The sequence below is a fragment of the Sturnira hondurensis genome, unplaced genomic scaffold, assembly GCF_014824575.4.
Source record: "Sturnira hondurensis isolate 20B ecotype Veracruz unplaced genomic scaffold, ASM1482457v3 Scaffold0001221, whole genome shotgun sequence".
In the NCBI taxonomy this organism is placed as follows: Eukaryota; Metazoa; Chordata; class Mammalia; order Chiroptera; family Phyllostomidae; genus Sturnira; species Sturnira hondurensis.
The window spans coordinates 1434407-1459991 of record NW_028073852.1 but is presented as its reverse complement, the minus strand read 5'-3'; the positions used below and the strand labels follow the sequence as shown (position 1 = coordinate 1459991).

At 56.9% G+C, this 25585-nt stretch overlaps 1 protein-coding gene across 1 annotated transcript in view; it reads left to right on the top strand.

Annotated features, from left to right (window-relative positions):
- Positions 1–18954: 18954 nt before the first annotated feature.
- Positions 18955–25585, top strand: part of RPTOR (regulatory associated protein of MTOR complex 1) — a 138485-nt gene continuing 131854 nt past the window's right edge. Inside the window, exon 1 of the mRNA XM_037068348.1 lies at positions 18955–19989. Within this exon, the coding sequence (XP_036924243.1) occupies positions 19828–19989 (162 nt within the window). The 5' untranslated portion in view covers positions 18955–19827. The remainder of the gene's footprint in view (positions 19990–25585) is intronic.

Sequence of the window (25585 nt, the reverse complement as noted above, 5' to 3'; positions counted from 1 at the left end):
CGCCGACCCCCAATCCCAGATGTGCTCACATAAAGGCTCTGCCTTTGTCACAGGCCTGTCCCGAATGCCACCGTGCTTCCTCCTCCTGGCCCCCAGCGAGCCTGGCAGCAGGCACCTCCTGGCACTCTAGGGGTGCTCTGAGGACAAGCCTGAGGGCGCCAGAAACAGTCACACCACCTTTCTCTCGCTCCCCAGCCTGGCTGCCTCGGTGCAGAGCGCCACACGCAGCCCAGGGGTGGATCTGCCCCTTGCGCAGAAGCAAGTGCTGGCGCCGGCCACTGGGGTCCGGCTGGTTAGTGTCTGAGACAAGGAGAGGGACGGGGTGGGGCATTTGCGCGTGAGCCCCAGTTCCCCCAGCTTGTCTGCAGTGCTCTCGACCCCTGCTGAGACCGACCATCCTCAGCACCTCAAGCCCCATCCAGGGGCGAGGAGAGGCAGGTGGGACAGGGCAGGAAGGCACGGGGGTGGGCCCCGGACCAAAGCGGCAAGTGCGCCCAAACCCCTGCGACCGTCAGCTGCGCTGGAGCGAGCATCTTGCATGTCAGTCTGCATCAGGCCATTTGTGATGACCTTCTTGCCTAGAGAGGAGGATGGCAGCCGCTCCCCACGCTCCGCCCCCGCCTTGTGTCCTGGTCCCTGTCAGACACACAGCCCCACACTGCCTTCAGGACATGGTGGGTAAGGAGCCACCTCAAAGGCCTGCCCTGGATTCAGAGTTGGACCGGGACTCAGTTCGGGGGAGGATGGCTGCATTGTTGTCTTTTTGGAAAGTTGTGTCTTTTTAATACCACGGCTCGGTTTTCTTATGGAAATCGCTGCAGCCGATACCCGAGTGGCTGTCTACACTCATTTTCACTGACAAAGGGGATTATAGGTTGGGGACTCGGGACCTGCCCTCTACGACCTCATCAACTCGTCGGAGGGACCAGTATCACAGCGCCACACCCCAGGCAGCCTCCGTCCTCTGAATCCCAGCCCTAAAAAACTTCAGAAGAGCCCTGTCCCCCAAGGGCATTCGTTAAACGGCTGGCTGAATCATTGAGTTCTAGAATCAATTACTAGGCTGAAGGAAGTGTTTTCTTTTGAACAGTGCTTCCTCTCATTAGTATCATTCTGTAGAGGTAGCTAAACCACTTTATTTGTAACATCTGATTTTATCCTCACAAGAACCTTATGGATTGGGGAGGAAAAGAGCTACTCTCTTTTCCTACCTTTTCCTTCCCTCATTTTGCAAATGAGGGAAGTTACGAGGTTACTAAGTGGTAGATTTTGTGGAAGAACTTCTGGTCCTTGGACAGAGATTTTTTTTTTAAAGATTTTATTTATTTATCTTTTAGAGAGGAAGGGAAAGAGAGAAGGAGAGAAGGAGAGAAATATCAATGTATGGTTGCCTGTCGTGAGTCCCCTACTGGGAACTGGCCTGCAACCCAGGCATGTACCCTGACTGGGAATCGAACCGAGATCATGTGGTTCGCAGGCCCGAGCTCAATCCACTGAGCTATACCAGCCAGGGCTTGGACAGAGATTTATTTATTCCTCTCTCCATCATCCATCCACCTATCCATCTACCAATCCACCCACCCACCCACCCAGCCATCCGCCCATCTCTCCCCTGAGACCCCCACCCCTGCCATTTGCCAGCCTGGCCCGAGTGCCCGGAGGACAGAGGTGGCTTCTCAAGGGGCTCCTGGTCTGGGTGGTTATTCGACCCCCTAGGTTGCGGAGTTGGTTTGTGTTCTCCTTGGCATGTCAAAATCAGCTTCCTCCCTCACTTATAATCTGGGGACAGGCAAAGGCACCTGGTAACAAATTCCCTGCCTCGGTTTGGGGTGTTGGTACAGTGACAAAAGACTTGGCATGGGGCTCCCCGGACTCCCCGCGGTTCTGTACAGAGTGCTGATCAGCGTTCACGGGGCCGCCTGGGCCCCCTGCCCGGCGTGTGAGGCTGTCTGGGCTCTGCTGGGACGGCGAGAGGCAGCAGATCTCCTGATGGGCTGGTGGATCCAAAGCTGAGGAGCGCTCCTGGTTTGCAGCCTGCGTTCTCAGCTGCCCTTGGTGGCCCGGTGGACCTTAGAGGACAGGTCTCGGGCAGCAGGGTCCAGTGAAGGTTGTCCATTTAAAGCAAGGGGAGGACATTGTGACCGCGCCAGGACGTCCTGTGTGATGAGCCCTGCTCAGTAACCAGGGGAGGGGCGGCCTTCGGGACATCTCTCCTCCTGGTACATCAGACACCCAGCCCTTCAGAGCTCAGGCTCCCGGGAACTGACCCATGATAACCTTGCTCACAAGAGACTGAAGGATGAACCCAAGCGGCGGTGGGTCACCTGTCCCGGAGCCAAGCCAGAAAAGAAGGAGCGGCCCACTCCAGGGCACAGAGTCCTCCAGAGTGGCCCAGCTTGTCAGGGCAGAGCCGGACTTGAACTCCGGCCCAGGCCCCTTCCCAGCCTTCCTGCTTCTCCGCCTGGCACTGCGGCTCACCACCTCTTGTCCGCAAGGGTCGGAACTTGGTCACAGCCCGTCAATGTCAACGTCTCTCCCTTGGAGACCGAAGTGAAGGCCGGAATGGAGAGTCTGTGTGCACAGGGAGCGGGTATGATTCCCGGAGGCCCGCGGAAACAGAGAGCAGACGGGTCTCCTCCTGCGCGGCAGCAGCCAGCAGAGCGCTGGGCTCTCAGCAGACAGCGGCGGCTGACCGGGTGCTCCTGCTTAAAGCTCAGAGGGGCCAGGAGCCGGACAAACACCAGCACGTCCCCGTTTTCCGGGACCCCAGGCTGGAGACCCCTCCTGCAGTCATTCCCCGGAGACACTGAATTCTGGAAGATGCTGTCTCAGTGTGTGTGTGTGTTGGAGGCAGAGTGTGGGAGACTGAGGCTACGGAGCCTGCAGCCGGAGTTGGGGCTGGGGGTCACTGGAGGATGCAGGTAGCAGAGAGGGAATGAGCAGGAGCCCAGCGGGGCTCCGAGAGAACCACGAACCGCTGAGCGTGTGCGGCGCCCACTGCCGTGCCACACGTCAGCCCCAGACCTCGGGGCTTTCACCGACCGTTGTCACCCCAGTTTCAGTGGGTCAGGAATCTGGCGCGGTGGCTGGTTCCCCCGATCCAGGCCCCACCTCCAGGCTTGGTGGTCGCTGGCAGGACCCGCTCTTCCCTGTGTGGGCCTTGCCATTGGGCGCCTGAGATGGCGGCTCGCTGGCCAGCGAATGGGAAGGCGGCTGAGAGGGGCCGCGGGATGACGTCACAGCCTATGGGAACTTAGTCATGACAGGACCTCCCGTCCCCTTTGCTGCCATCTGTTGTCGGAAGCAAGTCCCCGGGGGGCCAGCACAGCCCAGGGGGCGAGCACAGAGGTGTGGGTAGCAGGGGAGGAGTCCCCGGGCCCCGCCGGGAGGACGGATGCTACCCGAGCGCTCACCTAGGGCAGATGGGCGCTGGGCGGAGCCTGCCCTGTGTATCCAGTTTAACCACCCCGCATGAAGCCTGGCGGATGTGGGTTCTGCCCTAGACTCCTGTCTGGAGGGGGGACCCTGGTGCAGAGACACCGAGGAGCCAGGGAGCCCCAGTCTGCGGGTGCCAGGCCTTGCCCACCCTCCCCCAGTCTCTCTGCTCAGTTGGTCTTGCATTCCTTCTCCCCACCTCCTTCCCCTTCCAAATCCCACTCACTCAGGTTCCAGCTCTGCAGCCGGATGCCAGCCACCGAGAGCCTCCCTCAGGAGGGTGCACGATTGGCACGTCGCACGTGGATCCACCACGCCGCAGGCCACTGCCTCCCATGGGCCTGAGGAGTGTCAGGGGGCCTCTCTGTTTCCCTAGTGTCTCCCTCAGTGGCCCACCACTGTGCCCGAATCCCCTAAAGTGAAGAGGACACTGAGGGTCCCTGATGAAACCATGACAGGGGCAGGGCGCAGGGAAAAGGGGCCCGAGCAGAAAGCAGAGACGGGGGCAGGGGCAGACCTCTGACCCACTCACGCCTCTCTGACCTCACTGACCGGGTGGCTTTGCTCTGTGACAGTCGGGGGCGGCTGGCCTCAGAGGGGCTAGAACACAGGACAGGCCATTTTGTTTTTCAAAAATTGTGGTGAAGTACATGTGGGGTGAGATTTACTGGTGTGGCCACATGTACATGCACAGCTCCGTGGCGTCAGGCACATTCGAGTTCTTGTGCAGCTGTCCCCACCATCTGTCCCCAGATATTTCTCAGCTTCCCGAGCTGAGAACTTGTGCCAATCACACACACCCCAGCCACTCCCCCAGCCCCAACAGCCCCCTTCCTGTGCTCCGTCTCTGCAACCCGACCCCACCAGGAACCTCACAGAAAAGGAGTCGTCCCACACTGACCCCTTGTCACTGGCCAGCGTCACTGAGCACAGTGTCCTGCGGGTCCCCTGCGGGGTGGCAGGTGTCAGCCTTCCTTTCGGAGGCTGAATCATGTCCCAGGGGCTGCGTGGACCCTGGTTTGTTCGCTGGTCCCCTGGTGACGGTCCTTCTGGTTGTTGTGAGGGACACTGCTGTCCCCGTAGTGCCTGGTGTCTTCTCGGGGCCGCTTGGCGGCGAGGGGTGGGTCCCCAGGGCTGCCAGGCTTGGAGGGAGGTCCAGGGGCTGGGTGCTGAGGGGGACAGTGGCCCCCACCCAGGGACAGTGGGGGCTCTGGCCGGACCATCTCTCTCTCGGAGACACCGCTTGGTTGCCTTATACACCCGAGGGCCAGGACCGTGCCTCCCCTGGAACTGGTGTCTCTCTATGGTCCCCGGGAGCGAGGGAGATGTCGGGGAGACTTGAGAGCCGTCACAGAATTGCCGACAGGCAGCCGAGTCCAGGACCCATTGCCCTCGTTCTGGGCTATCCCAGGGGTGGCCCTTCCATGGCAAGGGCGCACAGGGAAGCCCGCCCCACGGAGATGTCCCTGTCCAACCACAACCAATGTCAACCAAGGCACTGGTCCCCTAGTTCCATGCAGAAGCGGCCTCTGTGTCCACTGGACTTCCAGGCCTCCGACGCGTGGGCCTCTCACCCTGCCTGGGTCAGTGGGCTCAGGGAGAAGCTGCTCGTTCTCACCAAGAGGCCAGCGGGGGTCAGGGGCGGCCCCAGGCCCCTCCCAGGCCCTGCCTGGTTCCCCGGAGGCCCAGCCTGGGGCCAGGGTCAGGGGAGACGGGAAGTCCCGTGGCAGGGAGAGGGTGGGACCCAGGGAGGGGCACAGAACTGGAGCAGATCTGCTCCCTTTCTGGAATGTTCCAACCGAAGCTGGAGGAGCACTGGGCCTGGGCTCCACTCTGGCCCCGGGACGGAAGTCTGTTCCCACCATAAACCGCTCTGGTTCCAGACCCCAGATTCTGGGGCTCCTCACCAAGGCCTCACCCCCCCCCCCCAGGTGCAGGCTGAGGAAGCTCCTCTTCGCGGCCGCCCCGCCTTCCCCCATTCTTAAGACCCTGCAAATCCACCTTCTTCCCTCCAGGCTCACTAGGAAATGAGACATTTTGTCTGGGGCTGATGGGATTCGCAGGGCTCTCTGGGACTTGGGTGGGAGTGTGGAATGTCTGTGGGGCAGACCCAGCCCCGAAATCCTGCCTGGTGTTGCCTGTGGCCCCCTGACCGCCAGACACACGCTCTGGGTGCGCGGGAGTGTGTGTGTGTGTCCTCAAGGATTGTGATGGGAAGTCCCTGCTCTCTGCAGCGGTTTCCTCACGGGCCCGGATCCCCGAAGAAAATCCGGCTTCTGTGTCCAAGGTCAAAGCAGGCCCATTTGTCTTTGAGGCGCACACACGTCTCCTGTGGCTCCTGAGGTTTGACGTTAAGGAGGATTTACGTCTCCCCAGATGGGAGGGGGGCCAGCCTCAGCTCTCAGGGGGCCCGGCTGGCAGCGCCCGGCTGCCGTACGCTTCCCGTGTGTCGGGAAGAGCTGTCTCGAAGCTCCGCGTAACATCGGGAAGCCACTCCGACCTGAGCTGCGGACCGAGTGAGGCTGGCACTTCGTGATGGGACTCGGGGGCTGGGCCGCAGCCAGGGCTGGACACACAGCCCAGAGGCGCCCCACCCCTTCGTGCTGCTGCAGCTGCTCTCTGTGGTGCCCAGGTCCAAGCAAGGGGACTCTGCAGTCTTCAGACACCAGCGGGCAGGGAACAGTGGCCACTTTCCCGGGGACATTCGGCCGTGTGGGCAGCCACCCATGTTGTCACACTGGGCAGAGAGAAGTGCTTCCCGCATCTGGTGGGCAGAGGCCGGGGTGCTGCCGCGCACCCTTGGGGCACAGGAGACCCCGGGCAGGAGCCTCTGCTTAGAATGTGACTGGGCCACGGAGAGGGAGCGGCACGGGGGAGCTTGAGGGCACCAGGCTCGGTGCAGGAACAGGACACGACAGGACAGGTCCTGTGTGATGCCACTCCTGTGACATCCCTAGAGGAGTCAGATTCCTGGGGACAGAGATGAGGATGGTGGGTGCCCGGGCCAGCGGGGGTGGAGGAGTCACTGTCTGTGGGGATGGGCAGGGGTGACGGCGGCACAACCCGAACGTCCTTGGCTTTGCTGGACTTCGCGCTTAAGTGGCTGAAGCGGTTTTGTTACATAAACTTACTATCATTTGTTTTTTAAAAAATACTGAAATAGAAGCAATAACAGAAAGGAGTCATTGGCCCAGAATGTCAGTCAGTAGCCGAGGCTGAGGGACCCTGGGGCCCACGGTTGTGGGTGACGAGTTGCTGCTGGCCTCACGTGGGTGCTATCACTGTGCAGGGCACACACAGCACTTCACATGTGTCACACAATGTCACACCTTACAGAAGAGATGACACTGGGGTACCCCGCACCTCCAAGGAGCCCCGTAGTCCCCGTGGTCACCCAGAGAGACCCCTGTCCCTCCTGGCTGTCCTGGAGGGGTCCGGTATCACCCATCCTGAAGACCCTTCGAGGGGCAGCTTCTGTTTTCAGGACCCTGGGGAGAGTCTGTGTCCTTCCTGGCACACCAGCTGTCTTCCTAGTGACCCCTGAGTGCCACTCCATGGTGCGTCCTGGGTGCCAGATGGCCTGCTTATGCACAGACCCCCAGATGCCATCCAGGTCCTCGGCCGGCAGCCTCCCCAGGACAGCCAGGCTCGGCTCTGCCCCAGACAGCGGGCAACAGGGCAGCCACCCCCGCACCCTGTCCTCACTGCCCCTCCCAAGCCCGACTCTGCCCACCACCTGCAGTTTCACGCAGCAGCTCCCGTGCAAGGATGGGGGGCTGGTGCGCAGACTTGGGACCTGTGTGCCCTGGGCCCAGACTGCCAGGGACAGAAATGTGGGGGTGTTATCTGTGTACCCTTGGCCCCACCCCCAGCCAGTCGACCGCTGGGCCCCTGCCCTGCCCCCGCCCTGCCCCCACGCTCAGGTGGGGGCCACCTTCATATTTACTGGATGACCTCAAGAGACTCCCTAACTGCTGTTGAGAACTGCAGAGGGTTGGGGGTCAGAGCTGGCATGATGCCCTCTTCGCCTGGGAACAGGGCATCCCTGCCCGACCATCTCTCTGCCTCCCTGTGGCCGAGAAATGACTGGGTCACGGGTCAGGTCTGTGGGGCTTCCCTGCTTAGGATCCTCTGACAGAGGCCGAGTGCTGCTCGGTGACCCTGGGTCCCTGCAACAGGTGCTCAGGCGAACGCCAGGGGCTGTCCTGCCACCCACTCACCCAGCCCTGAGCCAGCCTGCTCTTGACCTCGTCTGTTTCCTGTTTTAGGGACTCCTTCTCCACATTACAGCCGCTGACTCCCCTCGGGCCACTCACCCAGCAGGTGCCCACCCAGTGCGACTCCAGGACAGACGAACTCCCTGCCCTGACCCGGCCTGCCTTCCAGAGGGGTCCGCACGCAATAAATAAATACAAAATAGTAAATGTTAAGTGTGCGAGGTGGTGGTGATGGCCAGAGAGAGAGAGAAAAGGCAAGATGAAGAGGCAGAGGGGACAGGCAGGGGAGGCCTCTCTGAGTCGCGATGTAGCAGGGACCCCGGTGAAGTGCGGGCAGGAAGTGTCTGAGCATCTGGGGAAGAGTGTTGCAGGCAGTGGGGCAGCACATGTGAGGCCTGGGGAGAGGGTGCGCTCGGCTCGGGAGGTCCCGGGAGGGGCACAGGGTCGGTCGTCGTGGGTGCAGCCAGGCGGGGGACCGGGGAAGGGCATGTGGTCTGAGAGGAGACCGGACTGGGTCCCGAGAACCTCTGGTGACAGTGGAAACCGCATTTACCGTGAGTGAATCCAGGCTGTCAGAGGCTTCAAGCCCTGGATGGGCCCTGAGGAGACTGAAGCTCTGCAAGAATCACTTTGCAAAACGCCCTCTGAGCCTCCACAACCTCACAACTCAGGGCCCGGGCCAGCCCCTCTTCTCTCCATTCTGCAGATGCAAAAACCGAGGCTCAGCGAGGTTGAATAACTCACCCGAGGGGGCAGAGCCCTGAGCCCCAGAGCTCGGCTGCAGGCGCCTCTGTCTCGTTCCAAAGGCCCCACTGCCAACTCACCCCTTGACCGCTCGCGCCCACAGGCTGCAGGCTGGACGGTTGGACGGCCAGCTGCTCCCTTTGGGACGTCAATGGGCTCATGAGACATTCAGCCTCTGCCCGGAGCTCCTTCCCTTTGAGATCTAACTGAGATCTTGTGGGGAAGCGCACAGTGGGTGGAGGGAGCCACAGGCACGCCCTTGGAGCTGTGACTTGGCCCAGGGTAGGACGGTGCTGACCCTGGTCCTGTTGTCATCGACCCTGGACAACCTCAGGTCAGGGTTGCAGCCCCTGGCCCCAGAGGTGAGTGTTCGAGCCGGCCTGGGGCCCGGCCCGTAGCCCTCCTCATCAAGGCCTCTATCCCAGTGAAGGTCGGTGTGCTGGGCTCAGGCTTCTGAACACATTTTCTTTCAATTCCCTTCTTTCAACCTGTGCTTGGGTTAAAGCTGGGGTTCTCAGCAGACCCCAGGAAAGCCCCCGCAGGCTGACTGGGGCCCAGGTGGTTTAAGGGGTTCTTGACTTGCCCACAGGAGTAGAGGAGGGACAGTCCCTCTGGGGACACCGTGGAAGTGACAGATGTGCTCTAAGGAGAGGAACAGGTCCCCTGTTTGTCCCAGCTTCCTTCCCCCATCTTTTGGGAACACGGATGGAAAGATGCATAAAAGCCCTGGCTCGTGTAGCTCAGTGGATTGAGCGTGGGCCTGCGAACCACACGATCGAGGTTTGATTCCCAGTCAGGGCACATGCCTGGGTTGCAGGCCAGTTCCCAGCAGGGGACTCACGATAGGCAACCATACATTGATATTTCTCTCCTTCCCTCCTTCCCTTCCCCTCTAAAGATAAATAAATAAAACCTTAAAAAAAAAGAAAGATGCCTAAAAGTGCAAACCGTATTCCAAATAAATGAAGGGAAGAGCATATCTGAGAAGGAGATACCCACGGCGGCCTCCCATCTGTAATAAAACTCTGCGTCGTAAACACAGGCCTGGCGAGCCAAGGCTGTGCCCTCTGCCGCAGGGCGGGGGAGCCCGCTGGAGAGGGTGGGGGCAGGCAGAGACTTTCAGACGCGCTCTTGACATGTCCGTCTGATTAAAACCGCGAGAGGAAAAATATGGGAGGAAGATGGAGAGTTATGAGGGGAAAATAACGACCAAAACTATGACAAAAATTGATCACACAAATTGCTTTACAAATTCTTCCCCGGCTGACACTCTGCCTGGACTGTGGTCACATATCACAAGGTGACAGCTGTGAATAATTCACGGGGGCGGGTGTTCTGGACCCGGCACACACTGTGCTGGCGTGCGGCGGCACCGACGGCTGCAGACAGCACTCTCACCCGTGGCAGCTGGGCGTCTGCAGAAAGCCGTCCAGCCCTCCTCGCCGGAAACATTAATTTCGGATGGGTAGATGGAACTTGTTGTCCCCTCTGCCTCTGACGCTTGCTTCCCACAGGGAGGGAGCTGCTGTCTGGGTGTCTAGCTCCCGCCAGCTCAATGCACCCCTGTCCCAGCTCGGGCTGTGTCCTGTGGTGGCTGCTCACTGCCTGGCAAATGCCCTCCGGTTGCCGAGCCTGGTGCCCGGTGCTGGTGCACACTGGCCTGAGACCCACCCCTGACCCTCAGGCTGGCTGCATGTCACCCTTCAGTTCTAGTGATGTCGTGGTTCCTGAGACTCTTTGCAGTCTCTGTGTCTTTCTCGAGAAATGTCTATCGAAACAAAACCGCGCCCTGGCCAGTGTGGCTCACTTGGTTGGAGTGTCTGCGGTCCCCTAAGCGAAAGGTTGCAGGTTTGGTCCCAGGTCCGGGTGTGTACGGGAGGCAGCCATTGAAGCTTCTCTGTCCCTTCTCTCTCTAAAAACAGTGACCAATATCCTCAGGGGAGGATGAAAAGAAAAGGAAAGTGGGAAACCATCGCTCACTTACCGAGTGAGGAAAGCGCAGCACCGCTCCCTGGGCTGGGGGAGGCGGGACCGTGGCTGAGCACGACGGGACAATCTCTCTGGAAGCCTGTGTGGGTGTCTCGGGGACGTGGGAGAGGTCATGCCCTTTGCTCCTGATGGGTTGACTTGTGTCCCCCAGAGACACATGTCCAAGTCCTAAGCGCTGGTACTGTGAGTGTGACCTTAGTTAGAAATAGCTCTAATCAAGATGTAAGTCAAGGACTGGCTGGTGTGGCTCAGTGGATTGAGCACTCACCCGAAAACCAAAGGAGCACCAGTTCGATTCCCAGTCGGGGCACATGCCTGGGTTGTGGGCCAGGTCCCCAGTAGGGGGTGTGCGAGAGGCAACCACACACTGATGTTTCTCTCCCTCTCTTTCTCCCTCCCTTCCCCTCTCTCTGAAAATAAATAAATAAATCTTTGTTTAAAAAAAAAGAAGATGTAAGGCAAGATGAGGGTGGTTGGAGTCCTCTAAAAAGGGGAGAGACACAGAGACCCAGGGAGGAGCCGAAGCATGACTGGTGCAGTACAGAAATCTCAGGTGACCTGAGACGCTGCTGGGGGCCTGGGAGAGTCGCCCGACCTTCACAGGGGGCCCTGCCCGACACACCTCTACTTTTGACTCCCGGCCGGCAGGGCACGAGCTGGTGCCTCCTGCTGCCTGTCTTCGGCGCTTTGTGGTGGCAGCCCCAGGAAACGACCCAGCGCTTTTCCAAGTCTTTGCTTTCATTTATAGGAAGAAATCCTGTAGCTGTTCATATACCAAATTAATTTCCATTTCCCTCCTGGACACCAAGACTGTACTTCCAGTCCTGGTTGGTGTGTCTCAGTGGACTAAGCTCCCGCCTGTGAATCAAAAGGTCACTGGTTCAATTCCCAGTCAGGGCACTGGCCTGGGTTGTGGGCCAGATCCCCAGTAGGGGGCGTGCGAGAGACAACAGAGCCACGTATCTCTCGCACATTGATATTTGTCTCCCTCTCTTTCTCCTTCCCTTCCCCTCTCTCTAAAAAGTAAATGAGTAAAATAAAACAAACAAACAAACAAACAAACAAAACACTGTATTTCCCAGGCTCCCTTGACACTGGCTGTGGCATGTGACCAAATTTGGCCAACAGAATGCAATCAGTGGTGATGTAAGGCACAGACTCGACCAACAGAAACCTCGGCTCCCTCTGGCCACTCCCCCAGGCTGGAGCTGACATCCAGTAGAGGATGCCTGGGCCCTGGTGGCGAGGGGACCCACAGGGTGGAAAGTGTCTGTGTGCTCTGGTGGTTACCCCGAACCCCCCTATTGACCTATTGTATGGGGGTCAATGACCTCTTGTTGAGATGGGAGGAGCCTGGCACTTAGCATAACTTGACTAATACAAGGAAATAATCAGAGGTGGACAAAATAAAGATTCACAGGCAAGGAGGGGGGGGTCCCATACCCTGTTTCAAAATTAAGTATCTTTTCATGTCCAGGTCAGTGTGGCCCTAAGTTTTGGTCCTTTAATTCTTGGGGCACCCATTCTCCTTGGGAGGGGGGAATTTCTAGATATGCCCCAGGTCCACCCCTCACCCATTGATTGTTCCCACCAAAGGATCGGCTGTCACCTCTGTGGCCCCAAGGGGTGACCAGCGGGCCTGTGGCCTGGCGTGTCCATGAGCTGGGCAGCCGCACCGTCTCTCTGGGTCCTGGTCACCCAAGTCACTCCACAAACACTGCACACCGCCACTCCCCAGGCCCCGTGCCGTCCGCTGCCCAGAACAAGAGATGCGGCTCCCGTGCACAGGGAGCTCGTACGTGGTTGGGAAAGGGACGTTAAGACAGACGGAGGTTCGACCAGGACAGTGATGTATGGAATGAGCAGGAAGTAGAGGGTCTCGTGAGAGTGGGTAGGAGGTGGGGGGACTCGTTTGTCCTCCGGCCAGGACATCTGTGGGAATGCAAGAGGCACTGCCAATAGTTCTGTCAGGCCATGAAAGGCCGCCCCAGGACACTAAGGCGTGAGGTCGCCCAGGAGACCGGGTCCGGCCCACCTTTTCCCGGCTCTCAACCGCAGCTCCGGCACGGCCACGCAGCCTGGGCCCTGCCCACAGCAGCACACGAGTCTGGGACTCGGCTGAAGCCCACTTTCCAGGAGCCCACCGCCCTGCCCCCACATCACTGCGACGGGCTTCCCTGTATGGTGGGCACGGTGGTTCAGACGCAGGCCTGGACGCTGCCTCCGTGGGTCCCACACTTCCCTGGAGACCCCAGGTCGCTGTCCAGCTGCCATTCCCTGACCTCAGGGTGAGGGGCAAGCTGCGTCTGTGTCTTGAGGCCCCTCCCCACCCCCCACGAGTCTGAGATTCAGCAGAACCCGTGTCTCCCTGCTCTGGACTCAGCCTACAAGTTGGAGTCCCCGTCCCACCCCTCCTTAGCTGGGTGACCTCAGCAGGTTAGTCATCAGCTCCCTCATCTGTAAAATGGGGCCAATGGGCACGTTGTGAGTAGTGAGTTCATATGCGTGTGCGGAACAGGGTCTGGTCCACAGGGACTGGTTAGCCATGGTTATTACCACCATTTTAATTAGTGCCAAGTCCGACACGCACGGCCTTCTGAAGGCTCCGCGTGGGGGTCTAGTGCCCCTCAGAACGACTTTGGAAGAGAACCGAGGCTCTTTGTCACCCAAGGGCTAGCCCGTTGAATTTCATCCACCTAAGTGAAGGCGGGGGGCTTCACGGAGAAGCCGGACAATGAAAAGTGAGACTGATCTCTGAGGGCCCCTCCACATTCTCATCTCCGTCCGGACGGGGCACACACAGCCACCGCGGACGCTGGTTTGCAGAACACGGGGCAAGGGGGTGCGGGGCGAGGGGGCGCGGGACGAGGGGGCCCGGGACGCGTTCCTGCCCTTGGGTGAGAAAGACAAGGCCCAGAGGGAAAGACTGTGTTAAATAGCATTGCTTACATAAAACAGAATAATCCTTTTTGGCAAAAACGATACATGTCTGTCTAATTTGTCGTGCGTATTCTGCTGTGTGCTGGAAGGCTGTGCGAAGAAATAGTAAGAGCAGCTATGTCTGGACAATGGATTCAAAGTGTTTGTTTTGTTTTGTTTTTTATTTTCAAACTGTTTCAGAATAATGTGATTTTTAATGTGAAAAAAACAAATAGAAGCATACACACACATATATATATATGGAGAGAGAGAGAGAGAGAAGGAAAAGGCAGAAAAGAAACATGTGACATTGGAACGGCGGTTACTCTGGGCTGTGGGCTGATGGCAACTTTAATTTTTTTTCCTGATCCTTTTTGACATTTTCCAATTTCCTCCAGCCGCTATTTATTGCTTTTTATTTTTAAAATTTAAGTGCGGTTGTCAAAGTATTGTGTGGTGCTGTTTAAAATGTCAAATTCCATCCCGGGGACTATGACGGAGGGAGGGCTACCCCTGATCCTGCCCCTGCTCGCTGCCCCACGCGGCATTTGGCCATTTCTACGCAGGGTGTTTACGGTGACTTTCTTCACTTAAAAAAATTATTTATTTACTTTTAGAAAGAGGGGACGGGAGGGAGAAAGAGAGGGAGAGAAACACTGTCCCACAACCCAGCCATGCATCAGGCTCCACGACTGGGAATCGAACCTGCAACCTTTCGGTATGCAGGCTGGCGCTCAACGCACTGAGCCACAGCAGCCAGGGCCCCTTCACTCTTTAAAACCAGTGTATGGCCTTACCTAGCGACCCCTGGGAGACTTGACACATCTCCGTGTTACGTCTTCCTGCCACCCTACACGTAAGGTTTTCATTTAGAAAAACAATGACGATTATCCCAAAATAAATACAGAAAAGGAAATCCGTTTTTGAGATACACATGCCAGGTTTTCCATGAGGCCTTCTTCATCCACACGGGCAGAATTGATTTCTTATAACAACAGGGCGTAGGGAGAGCTCACCGCGGGCGGGAAGGCGGGCGGGCGGGGGCACAGCTCGCTCAGTCCTTACACTGTCTGTGACGCAGACCCCGTTTCCCTGTTTCAGGTGCCGCCAGCACCTCTCCCAGGGCCCCAGCGGTGGACGCGCCAGGGCCCGGAGTTTGGACGCAGGTGGTGTGATGCCCGAGGCACCAGGAGGGCTCTCGCTGCGCCGGTGGGGGTCCAGCCCAGCCCCTGCTGGCACAGAGGGCCCCAGGAAGCTATCTAGTTGCCTGCCTCGATTTCTTTACCAGCAAATGGATGTCAAAGGGCAGCCTCCAGTGAGGTCATTAGGAGGATTAAAGGAGTAAATTCTCAGGAAAACAGCTCGGCTCACAGCAGACGTGACCAGGATGATAATATCTTAGTCAGGGGCCTGTCCTCTGAGCCCCCACTGGAGGCTGAGGCTCCCCCAGGGCCGGGGTTTGCTGAGAACCCCAGCACCATGGATGAGTGGGAATGTTCCGTGAAATAACAAAAAGGAGGTTAGAGGGACTTCAGAAAGCGTTATGTCATTGTATTTGCATAAAGGTAGAATCTCATTGCAGGCAATATTATTAAGATAGCAGGCTGTAAAATTCAGTTTGCATATTTTTGATTGCATGACACATTTTCTCAAGATAGTCTCTATCACAAAAGGTTCCCCCGCCCCCACCCCCCACCCCGCCCTTTCAAATGCTCTGTCTGCACTGGGCATAGAACACACCTGGGCGCCTCTCCCTCCAGCGTCCTGGGGAGGAAGGGAGGTTTCATGCCAACGGAGCCCATGAAATTGGCCTTGCCCCTCTGTGCAGCAAGTTCCCAACAGCCGGTCGGCGGGGTCTGAGTCGATGACGGCTGGGAGCTGCAGGCACCGGGGTGCTGGAGGCCGACCTGCCAGGGAGTTCATGATGGAAGCCTAGCCCCGGGGCCAGGCCCAGAGTCTAGGCTCCTGATAAGCTCGGCCCCTACAAAACACCCCCTGGAGTGGGGAGGAAGGGCCGGGGGGACAGTCACCATTCTGTTAAGGACCCACTTCGGGCCCCTCCTCTCGGCACATGCCTTCCCAGCTCGTCTGTGACTGGGCCTTTCAGGCTGAGGCCAAGCAAGAAGTCTCAATCCTGAGAGGAGCAAGTGGGCAGTGGGGGAGGTTTGGTCATGAAGACGCTTTCTACCATGGCCCTCACGTCCGTCGCTCAGGCCTCACCCCGTTTTGGGAGTGGAAGGAGGGTTTCTGCTCGCGTGGAAAAGTTACGGATAGAGTGGAAAAGTGTGCTTCAGGGTGAAGCCAGAGGCGGACATAGCCTGTGTCTTTGGAGAGACGAAGCCGGTGGAGAGGGGGCCGCACGTGGGCCGCCTGCAGCCCAGCTTCTCTGGGAGGGTGGAAGGCAGTGCGAGGCCTTCTCTCCGCCTCTCACCGCCAGGTCAACACAACCTCTGACCTGCAGGAGGGGAGGCTTGGGGTTGCTAAAAACAGTAATGATGCGTAGACAAAAGCAAAGTGCTTTATATCTATTTTGGTTTCTCTTATGCTAAGCAGAGATTCTTCTGGAAAGGATGGAAGCTGGCCGGCCTCCCTGGGTGGAAAACAGCCCAGCGAAGCCTAGGCTTTGCTCCAGCCCTCCTGACCTCCGCTCTCGCTCCTGATTCCTGATGACAAAACGCATTGGATGCCTTGATTGATCTAGCGGAGGAGCCTGTCCTTTCTGCGGATGGAGAGCCTGGTCCCAGGCTGCCGTGGTCTGGGCTACAGAAAAGACTAGGTCCCTTGTCGCGGGCTGACGCTGGGCTTGCGGCTGTGAAAACCCAGCCTCCGTGGTTTTTCCCTGGCAGCAGCTGGCGACCCAGTGGGAGGCGCTTCCCCAGACCCTCTCCCCGCCCCCCTCTGCCCTGCCTCTGCCCCTGACTCCTGTGTACGCTCAGGCTTGTATATGCGTTCTCTGCCCGAGTTGCTACACAGGGTGGGCAATAGTGGGGTTGCAGCTGCTCACAAGGAAAATACGACAATAATTAATAAATAATAATGCAACTCTAAACCTACTTTTGCCCACCCGTGCATCTCTCTCTGGTTTCGGTTGCCAAGCAGCCAGAAGCAGGCTGAGAAGGGTCGCCTGTCACCCTCACGTGCTAGAAGCAGTGCCCTGCCTTGTCTGGGCAGGTGGAAGGCTGCTCCGCCGCTTCCTCGGAGAGCTGGGCCTGGAAGCCGCCCCCTCCCAGCCCTGATGTTCAACACCAGCAGGACGTCATTGACGCCCACTTCCGTAGCTTGACTCAGACCGGGCTTCGTGCTTCTTGCTGAGATTCACAAACCCTGGTTTTCTACGATCGCATTGAGAGGCTTTGTGGGAAGCAGGCAACTGCGGCGAGGTCCCCCAGGGGAGAAAGACGAGCCCTAGAGTCCCAGCCCTAGGTGGGGCATGATGCTCACAGACACGTCCCCGAAACCTGGAGCCACACTTCCACCTGCTGATGTGGGACTTGAACAGTCACTGGTGACACACCGGAACGAGGTTTCTTCTAAATGTCACGATGCTGTGAAATGACTCAAGCCCGTTCCTGAAACTCGGGGCTGGAAGCTGGGCTGTCAACAGCCCCTTCCTGGCTCTTACATGAATCACAGAATTTTGACCCTGAAGTGTCCTCAGCAGTTCACCTTCTCCGGTTCCTCACATCTCTGATGTGGGTGGAGCCTGAGGACCAAGAAGGGCTGCGTCCCCACTGCCATCTGAGGGCATGGGTGAGGGCGGGGACCAGCCTGTGTGCATCCCGGTCCTTGGTTCCAGACCCAGACCCCAAATGGCCTCTGGGTTCTGGGGTCACGTTGGTAAAAGTGGATGATGTGCTGTGTTCTGTGGTTTGGGGGAGAGCAGAACCAAACCCTGTTCTGGTTTCTTGGGTGAAAGATGGCACAGTTGCCTCACGGCATTCGTTTATTTGGTGTCAGTATTTACCGAGGGCCCAGTGTGTGGCTGGGACGGAATCCCTGGATGAAAAAATTGCCCAGTATCCCCACATCTGGCTGATGCTGCGCTCTCACCCTGGTTTCCAGACTTAAAAATACACGCAGACCCCGAATCCCCGCCTTCCCTTTCCCCGTGGCTCCGTTGTCCAGGGTGGGACACACTGGGCCTCTTTATTTTAAAACAGCTTCCCCACAGTTCTGACAGCCTGCCAGGTTTGGGCTCCATGGGGTCCTTTACCACCTTCATGGAGACAGTCAGACAGTTGAGGCCCCCACAGGCGAGGAGACGCAGTCTCCTGAAGACGAAGTGGGGGGTCTCACAGGGAGTTAGGAATGAGCCGGTCAGTGTGACTGCTTTTCAGCGCAGCTTTCAGCCCGAGTGCCTGGACAGTCACCTGCAGCTCGGGGACCCAGGCCTTCACCTTGGTGTGCTGCTGGGGACACAGTGACGCTGCCTTCAGAGGAGAACGGGGTCTTCTCAGGACCCCCCAGTCCTGAAGCCTCTGCTGCTGACCATGGTGAATTTTGCCAACATGCAGACTAGGGAACAGGAAGTTTTAGCCTCCACCTGTACATCAGGGACTTTGTCCTGGGTTTCAACGGAAGGCTTAGTCTCCAGAACTGGCCTAGCAGAATGAATGTTTGGAATCATAATGATTTAATCCCAGAACTTCTATCAAATGCTTGCTACCTGCGAGGTGAGATGCATCCGAGGGGACCCGTCAAAGCCCCGGGAAACCACACTGGGAAACAGGGAGTCGTCCAGAGCCCACCGGAGGCTGTGGGTTAATAACACACCCAGGGTTGATAGACTGCACCCTGGCTGCCCATTGCTAGCAGTGTTTGGGGCACCTGCACAGCTTCAATTTGTCCTCCAGGGCGGGCGTTACTACCCCGGTTTTATAATTGAGCAAACTAAGACGGAGCTGGTTAAGGGGGCCCCCCCGACTGTGGCCGGGAGACGGAATGTGACCCAGCCCAGACTCGAGACTCTGGCGGGCGGGCCTGACGCCCGGGCGACTGCGCGGAGGCGGGCGCGCGCACCTGCGCCCAGCCCTTGGTCTGCGGGCTCCCGCCGGGCCCTGGGGCAAGCCCCGCAAGCGGCGGGCTGGCCCTTCCCTCCGGGCCGACAGCTCCGCGCGGGCGGAAAACGCGCGGCGCCGCGGAATCTCAGCAGAGGGACGAAGGACGCAGGGGGCGCACTTGTGCGCTGAGACGCCGCCGCCGGGCGCTCGGCGCAGGGTCCGAGTGGGAATAACCACAAACCGCTCCCGGAGGAGAAGGCTGAAAAAAACGGTCATCTTTGGACTTGTTTTCCCCAAATTAAAAAAAAAAGAGAGAGAGAGAAAAATCTAATGAATACTGTGAAAGATACTGTACGAAAACACACAAACAGGCACGCAGACAAAAACCAACAAAGACCCCTCTCTTCTATGGTAATACCATCAATGGCTCTTCCCGAAGCTTTCGCTGCTGCCTTTCCACCATCTGGGAGAAACAACAAAGGGGTCGAGCCCTTCAATTTCAGAAGCACGTAGGTCCATGTGTAATAATAAAAAGATTTTTTCAAAGTTAATTTACGTAGTTTCATTTGTAGGATTGACTTTGCTATCATTCAGCGACAGAAGGGTGACAAACTCTGGAAAGCCGAACTGTGGTAACCATGGTAACGAGATGGGGCCTGGACCGCTCCCGGCGCCTCCGGGAAGCGGGGCCAGAACTCTGACGTCGTTTGGCCTGTTCGCCACGCCGTAGGTCGCGGTGCATGATGGGTCTCGCAAATATGGCGTCCTCCTTGATGTGCTGATGAGAGGAGTTTCACTGTAGCTTCAAACCCGAGGACAAAACTCCGCAAACCCCATAAGCTCACGTTATCCGCTGTCTGCGCGGCTCCGTGCCGTCCGTTTCTCAGGACTTGATCTCAGGCAGGAGAGGGCCACGGGGCCGAGGGCCAGGGCCGGCCCGGTCGCACGGAGCCGGGGCTGAGCAGCCGGTGCGGTCGAGCACGATGGGCCGGTCCTGGCTCTGGTCGCAGCAGCTGCGGCGAGTGCGGGACCCGCAGGGCTGAGCGTGGCCGCAGGAGGCCCGAGGCGCTCTGAACCTCTTCCTTTTGGCCGGAGACCTCCGCCCAGGCGCGAACCGACGGCTTGAGCGGACCACCTGCCGGCCTGTGCTCGGAGGCCGAGAACAGGGTCATCGTGAGGCCTCAAGTGTCGCACGCCTTTGACAGCTCGGCCTGCGGCCCCTTCGGGCGCGGACCGCCTCTGGAGCAGCCAGCGTCCCGGAGCCCGGGGGCGTGTGCGTCCGTGCGGCGCTCCCGGGGCTGCCCCGTTTCCCACCGGCTCCCCCCCAACTCCGACGTCCCGCTCGGAGTTAGAAGGATCTCAGCAGACTTTTGCCTGAGTGAGGGGCTCCGTGCACTCTGCCTTTTTCTGTTTCTGGTCCCCCTCTTTTCTGTTATTTCCCCAGTTCTGGTACACACTAGCCTTTAAGGCTGGAGGTTCTCGAGCGCTTGCTGCCGAGGACTCCCCCTCCCCCACCCCTCCTGATGGAGTCCGAGATGCTGCAGTCGCCTCTCTTGGGGCTCGGGGAGGAAGACGAGGCCGACCTTACCGACTGGAACCTGCCTTTGGCTTTTATGAAAAAGAGGCACTGTGAGAAAATTGAAGGCTCCAAATCCTTAGCTCAGAGCTGGAGGATGAAGGATCGGGTGAGTGAACTCCAGCTGCGCCCCTCGGACCTTGGTGGTTCTTTCAGCGGAGGAAAAGTTCAGAGCCGAAAGATTGTCCTTGGGAAAGTGGCGACTCCCCCCCCCCCCCCGCCCCCAGCCACAGTTACAAGTTAACTAAAAAGCACAAGTCATTTCAGACTCCAGTTGTTGGTTGACAGCGTGAAGGCTGTTCTGGGTTGTAATTATGCGCGGGGTAGTGTTAATTCAAACTGTTTGTTTGAGACAATGAAAGTTCAGCAGTTTCACAATTACAGCGTTGCAAGTATTTACACACTCTGGTTTACTTAGTGCTGTTAACACTTAGTGGAAAAACAACTTGTGATGTAATACTTGTACCCACACGGTTAGGTCGTGGTTAGTTCACTCCGGCCGGAGCCGGGTGAAGTGCAGAAGTGTGGTGTGGTGTGCTAGGAAACAAGGTTGCTGGCGACTGTTCGGCTAGTAACAAGTTAACACAAAGTTGTTTTAAAGTTACAATGAACTTCATCACAGCCTTCTGAACAGTTTGTCTTGGAACCAGGCTTTCCTCCTCTTATGGGGGGCCCTGTGCTGGAACTTGGAGACAGAATTTCCCCGGTAGCGGAGTTAGAGTAAGAACGATGGATTGGAACTCGGGTCCAGGTTTCAGGATGATTCCCCTAGTGCTGGAGTGTGGACAGCGAGGCACAGCAGGCAGTAGGGAACAAATCAGCCAGTTTTGCTCACTCTGTCCGTAATCAGCCACCGTCTGTGTCCTGATCTCCAAAACAAACGGGTGGGACTGTCTCATTACGCACACTTATCATTTGTCTTTGTGACTTATTTCCTCCTTGGAGATGTTCTTTATTCATATGAACACTTTAGTGGTATAAAGGGGTAGATGGTGTTACAATTCAGTGCGATTGCTCTAGGCTTATGAAAATGTATGTTTACATCAGATTATTGTATTTGGTATACGATGTTAAGCATATGTAAGATTATCCTTATGGTAATTCTGGTCAGTCAATCACTAGTAACCAGTGCTGCAGTTACTGTTTTGGCTTACTTTCAAAGGGTTAGGAACATTTGTTTCATCCAGAAGTATTTAAAGGAGTAAAGAAGGTGATCTTCGGAAGGGACCGTATAAAGCGTGTCTTGTGGACATCTTTAGTGCTGGTCATGTAGTTCAAGGCTTTTGTGGTTGCTCTGTGCATGTGAAAAGGCGTTTATTTTAAAAGTTACTGTCTAATCATTTTTTCATCCTACTTCGAGGGCATTTTTTTTTCTTTTGAAATGTGGTTTCTCTCCTACCCTGAGCACATGCACAGACTGTTCACAAGTGATTAATGAAGATAGGTATTTTTTACCTTTTCATTAAAACAAGTGTCATTTCATTTGTCAACGATCAACATAACCCATGATAAGTTCTTCAGAGGGTTGTCAGGAGAAAGGAAAGTTCTGTGAGTATTACTGAGACAGCTACTTAGAAAAGAGCTGGGGGAGAACTTTGCTGTATCTGACATTCGCAATTGTTAACAGAAGAGAAAACCAGCAGCCAACAGTTCGGGAACACTTGGCATCTGAACAGCCCCTGCGGCGTCATTCCCCTGGTTAGATCCTGAGGGTGTATTTTCGGCACACCCAGTAGGCCAAAGGTTGCAAATGTAAGTGCTGTTGAGATGTAGTGTCACAGGGGTGTCCGACTCATGTTCACCAGGGGCCTGATGTAGAAAACAGCATAAATGAGCAAAACGGGCCAGATACGAGAATGATGATAGAGGTCCAGAGGTCAGTGGCCGCTGACCTCTGACCCCCACGTGAGTGTCCAAAGGACGGAACGGTGGGCCTCTGAAGGCACGCCATGGGTACCAGGGTAGCTGGGCTCGGCCCGATCTTCTTTCCTTCCTTTTCTTTCAGAAGCCAGAAAACCTTTCTAAAAAATTACTTTTTAACATGGAGTCTTCTGATTTTAAAATATTGGCACTAGTTCAGATGTTACAAAACTCGAAGCTGGTTCTGGCCTGTGGGCACCCTCTGCTCTGGTGCCTCCAGGCAGCCCCTGCTGCTGGGGGCCCTGCACACGCGGCGTGTGTGCAGCCAGATGGCGCAGCCTCGTGGGGACGCAGCCTCGTGGGGACGCAGCAAGGGGGGCCTGGTTGTCGAGTGCCAGGACCTACGGCAGCGACTGCCAACTGGTGTGTGCGAGAATTTCTAAAACATGCAATAAATACCCGACTATTTAGTCAGGGCCGCTGACCTCTTTTCCTGTAGACCGTCAAATAAAAAAAGTCACAGCAGCCAACACAGCAGTAGCCATCTGGTGTGAATGATTCAAAATTATACCTATTTTTTGTCAGATCAGCAGAAAATATATTTATAGGTGTGCTGCGGAGTTTAGCCACTAGTTCATGTGCCGTGAGGGGAGAGCCGGGGAAAGTCACCGACCAGTTCCAGCGGGCTGTCGACTGCCCTGAAGGCAGAGCCGGTCTCTGGGCCCTCCTGTGGTCGGTGTGCAGCTCCACGCAATTTTGTCTTGTGTCTATGTCGGTGGTTGCTTATGAAACCGGAAAGCTGGCATTCGTGCTCCCTGTCGCCTGCCAGACCCAACACACAGACACAGGGTTTGAATCTCCACTAGGGGCGCTGTGTTCAGATGGCTGGTGATCTTAGAAGACGGCGGGTTTGTACCCTAACAGACCGTCCAAAACTCTATTTTAAACCGACCCTTCTTATAAGGAGTAGAAAAGTGTAGGTAAGGAGATTAGAATTCAGGGGCGAAGTTAATCAGATAAAAGCTGCAGGATCTTTCGTCTGTGTCCTGGGCGGTGGTCTCTATCTGTGCCCTGGGCGTGGGCGTCTCACCTTGGAGCACGTGGCACAGATTCCAGGCTCGAAGGTGGAACTGCTTAGGGTCTCCCAGAGTCAGAGTGGGTCCTACCTTCAGTTCCTGGAACTTTTATTGCATTGATTGCTAAGCTTATTAGCTATTACCTGAAACTAAAAATTTTCCAACATTTGAGTCCCCCATCACTTGCTGGTGTCCTATTTAGTGGCCTTGCTAAGGATTCCTAAAATTGACATCTTTGCTGAAGTTGACCGAGAACTCCAAGAAGTTTCCTGCCACTTGGCACTTGGCCTTCGGCGGCCGGCATGCCCGCTCTCCGTTGGCGTCCCCGCACTCTTTGTTTGCGGTCAGCCCTGGTTTTCAAGTGCCGCTGTTACCGCATCCTGGTTACTAAGTTGCTGTCAGTTTAATACTGTTATTATCAACTTTGTTTGGTTAATTTGTGTACATGCATCAGTAGCCTCTGTACCTTGCGTGCATGAGTTACAGTTCGAGATGATGAGGCACGGAGCTCTGGCTGGGGCAGACGTGCACAGATGCCCCCGTTTGTGATTTGCTCCGCTGCTTTATTGTTGCCACAGATCATTCTCCCACCGGAAAGCGGGCGCGCGGGGACAACTGGTCTCAGGTGGATCTTTGGCCTCGGCGTCTGTGGGCTGGAACGGGGACGCTCGGGGGCTGTCGCTCCGGCAGGAGGCCTTTGGCAGACTCACTCCAGCTGCCTGGGAGGAGGAGGTGGGGCTGTAGAATGATGCACCGAGTGGCCAGAGGGCCTGGGAGAGTGTGAATCAGACTCCACGACTTCCTTCCTGCACTCCCTCCCTTGCCCTCCCCAGCTTCCTGAGGGTTTGGAGTAGCATCCAGATTCCTCCCCCTGGTTGGAAAAGTTCCATGGTCTGGCCCCACCTGCCTTTCTGTTTCTTTCTGCCCTCTGACCTTCGCACACCTGGCTTCTCCTTGTTCTTGGCATTGGCCTGCTAGGTCGCTTTCTCAGATGCCTGCCCCATCACCACATCGGAGGTAGCTCCTGGTCACTCGTGATCAGTCTCTACGTCTCCGATGTTTTTCTTCGTGTCCCCACCCCAAGAACTGAGCCCTTTATCATAAAGCAAGGACCTTGTCCTTGCTGGCACAGCTCACAGAACAGAGCTTGGCCCGTCGTGGGGATTCAGTGGAACTGTGCGGATGAAGAGATGAACAGTGTCCAAAGGGCTCCCATGCAGGTTGTGGTTGTGTCTCTTACGCGCAGGTCACCGTGAGTTAGTTTGGGGTCCTCACCTCTGTGTGCCTGATTAGGAAACTGCCACTTCAGTCAGCGGCTTGTCTAAAGTCGCAGAAGTCATGTGGCTAGCAATGAGAGGAGGCGGAACTTGAGAAAGCAAGCTTGTATTAAAAACCGACCGACTGACTGACCAATTGCAGTGTCAGATCCATATTGCGAGGCCGGGGAGACGAACAACGTGTGCTGGGCAGGCCCCTGAGTGACGGTGGGCGTGCGGCTGACAGAGATGGTACTGCCGTGGTGCTGCCGTCTTTGCAGTGGCCTCAGGGGCCACGCGGTCAGCACTGTTTCCACAGTCACAGAGATGTTATTGGCCTCCCATTGTGCTGCCACCTGGGTCCGGGCGGCGCCCCACTGCTGCAGGCACCGTGGACTGGCCACCACCCTGCACTCACCACAGAGACTCTGCAAACTTCGCCTGAGAGTGTCCCGATGGGGCAGGAGAAGTCACCAGGGTCATTAAACCCTGGCTCTCGGGTACACGCCTTTCTGGTCCTGGGCACCATGGCTTTGTGTGATGACCCTCTGCCAGGATCGGTGGGTCGGAACTGGACCAGAAGAGGCTGCCAGGCCAGCTCTGGTCCCTTAAGCTCAGTGTTCTGCAGATGTTTCCTAGAAAAGGAGCACAGTGAGTCATCGTGTCCCCAGAGCATGCATCCCCTGCCAGTGGTGCGCTCTGAGCTTCCAGTGAGAGTTCAGCACTTTGGGGACCCATGTCTGCCGGTGTGGGCGTCCCGGCTTCCCAGGGCTTCTGGGCTTTCCGATAGGTCAGTCATGGCCAGGTGGGTGACGGATTCGTAGCTGCTGTGCGGTGGACCGTGTCCACAACGGAACAGTGAGCACATGTGTCTAGGCGGCCGAGCCATGGTGTCACACACTCATCCGCGTGTGCAGACCCATCCGCAGTCAGTTAGACCCCACGGTTATAGGTTTTACCTGGCGGGTAGGAAAGGTTCGCTGCTGTGGTTTCCGACAGGTTTTATGTTTTACATCCTGTTCAGGCAGATCTCAGTCAGCCTGCAGCAAACCGGCGTTTACCGAGTTCCGGTGCGGCATCAAGGGAGAATGCCCTCAGTTATTTGATTCTGTGGTTCACCTGCCTGTCCTTCCCCACCATGCACTTCTGGGAGGCCGCACTCTTCTCGTCTACCTCGACCAAGTCAGCAGGGCCCAGTGGGCAGCCGCCACCGGGGAGGGCCCGCCCGTGCCCCGCGAGGGGCCGGCGATGCAGTGCCACTCGTCTGGTGGCCTTTCGAAAAGACAGTGATTTTTTATAGCAGCCTTTATTTGACTGTGTAATGAGGCTGTAACTTTGCATGAATTAATAAAAACTGCACTTTATTTTGCTGTGACCTCGTCCGGAGGGTGCTGACAAATGTGACTCATGACAAAGCTCTGTGGCGTCTGCGGTCACCTCTCAGAGCTCAAGTGTCCTCTCAGCAGATGTTGGAGATTTGCTGTACAGTTCAAGGTCAGTGGGCATCAACCTT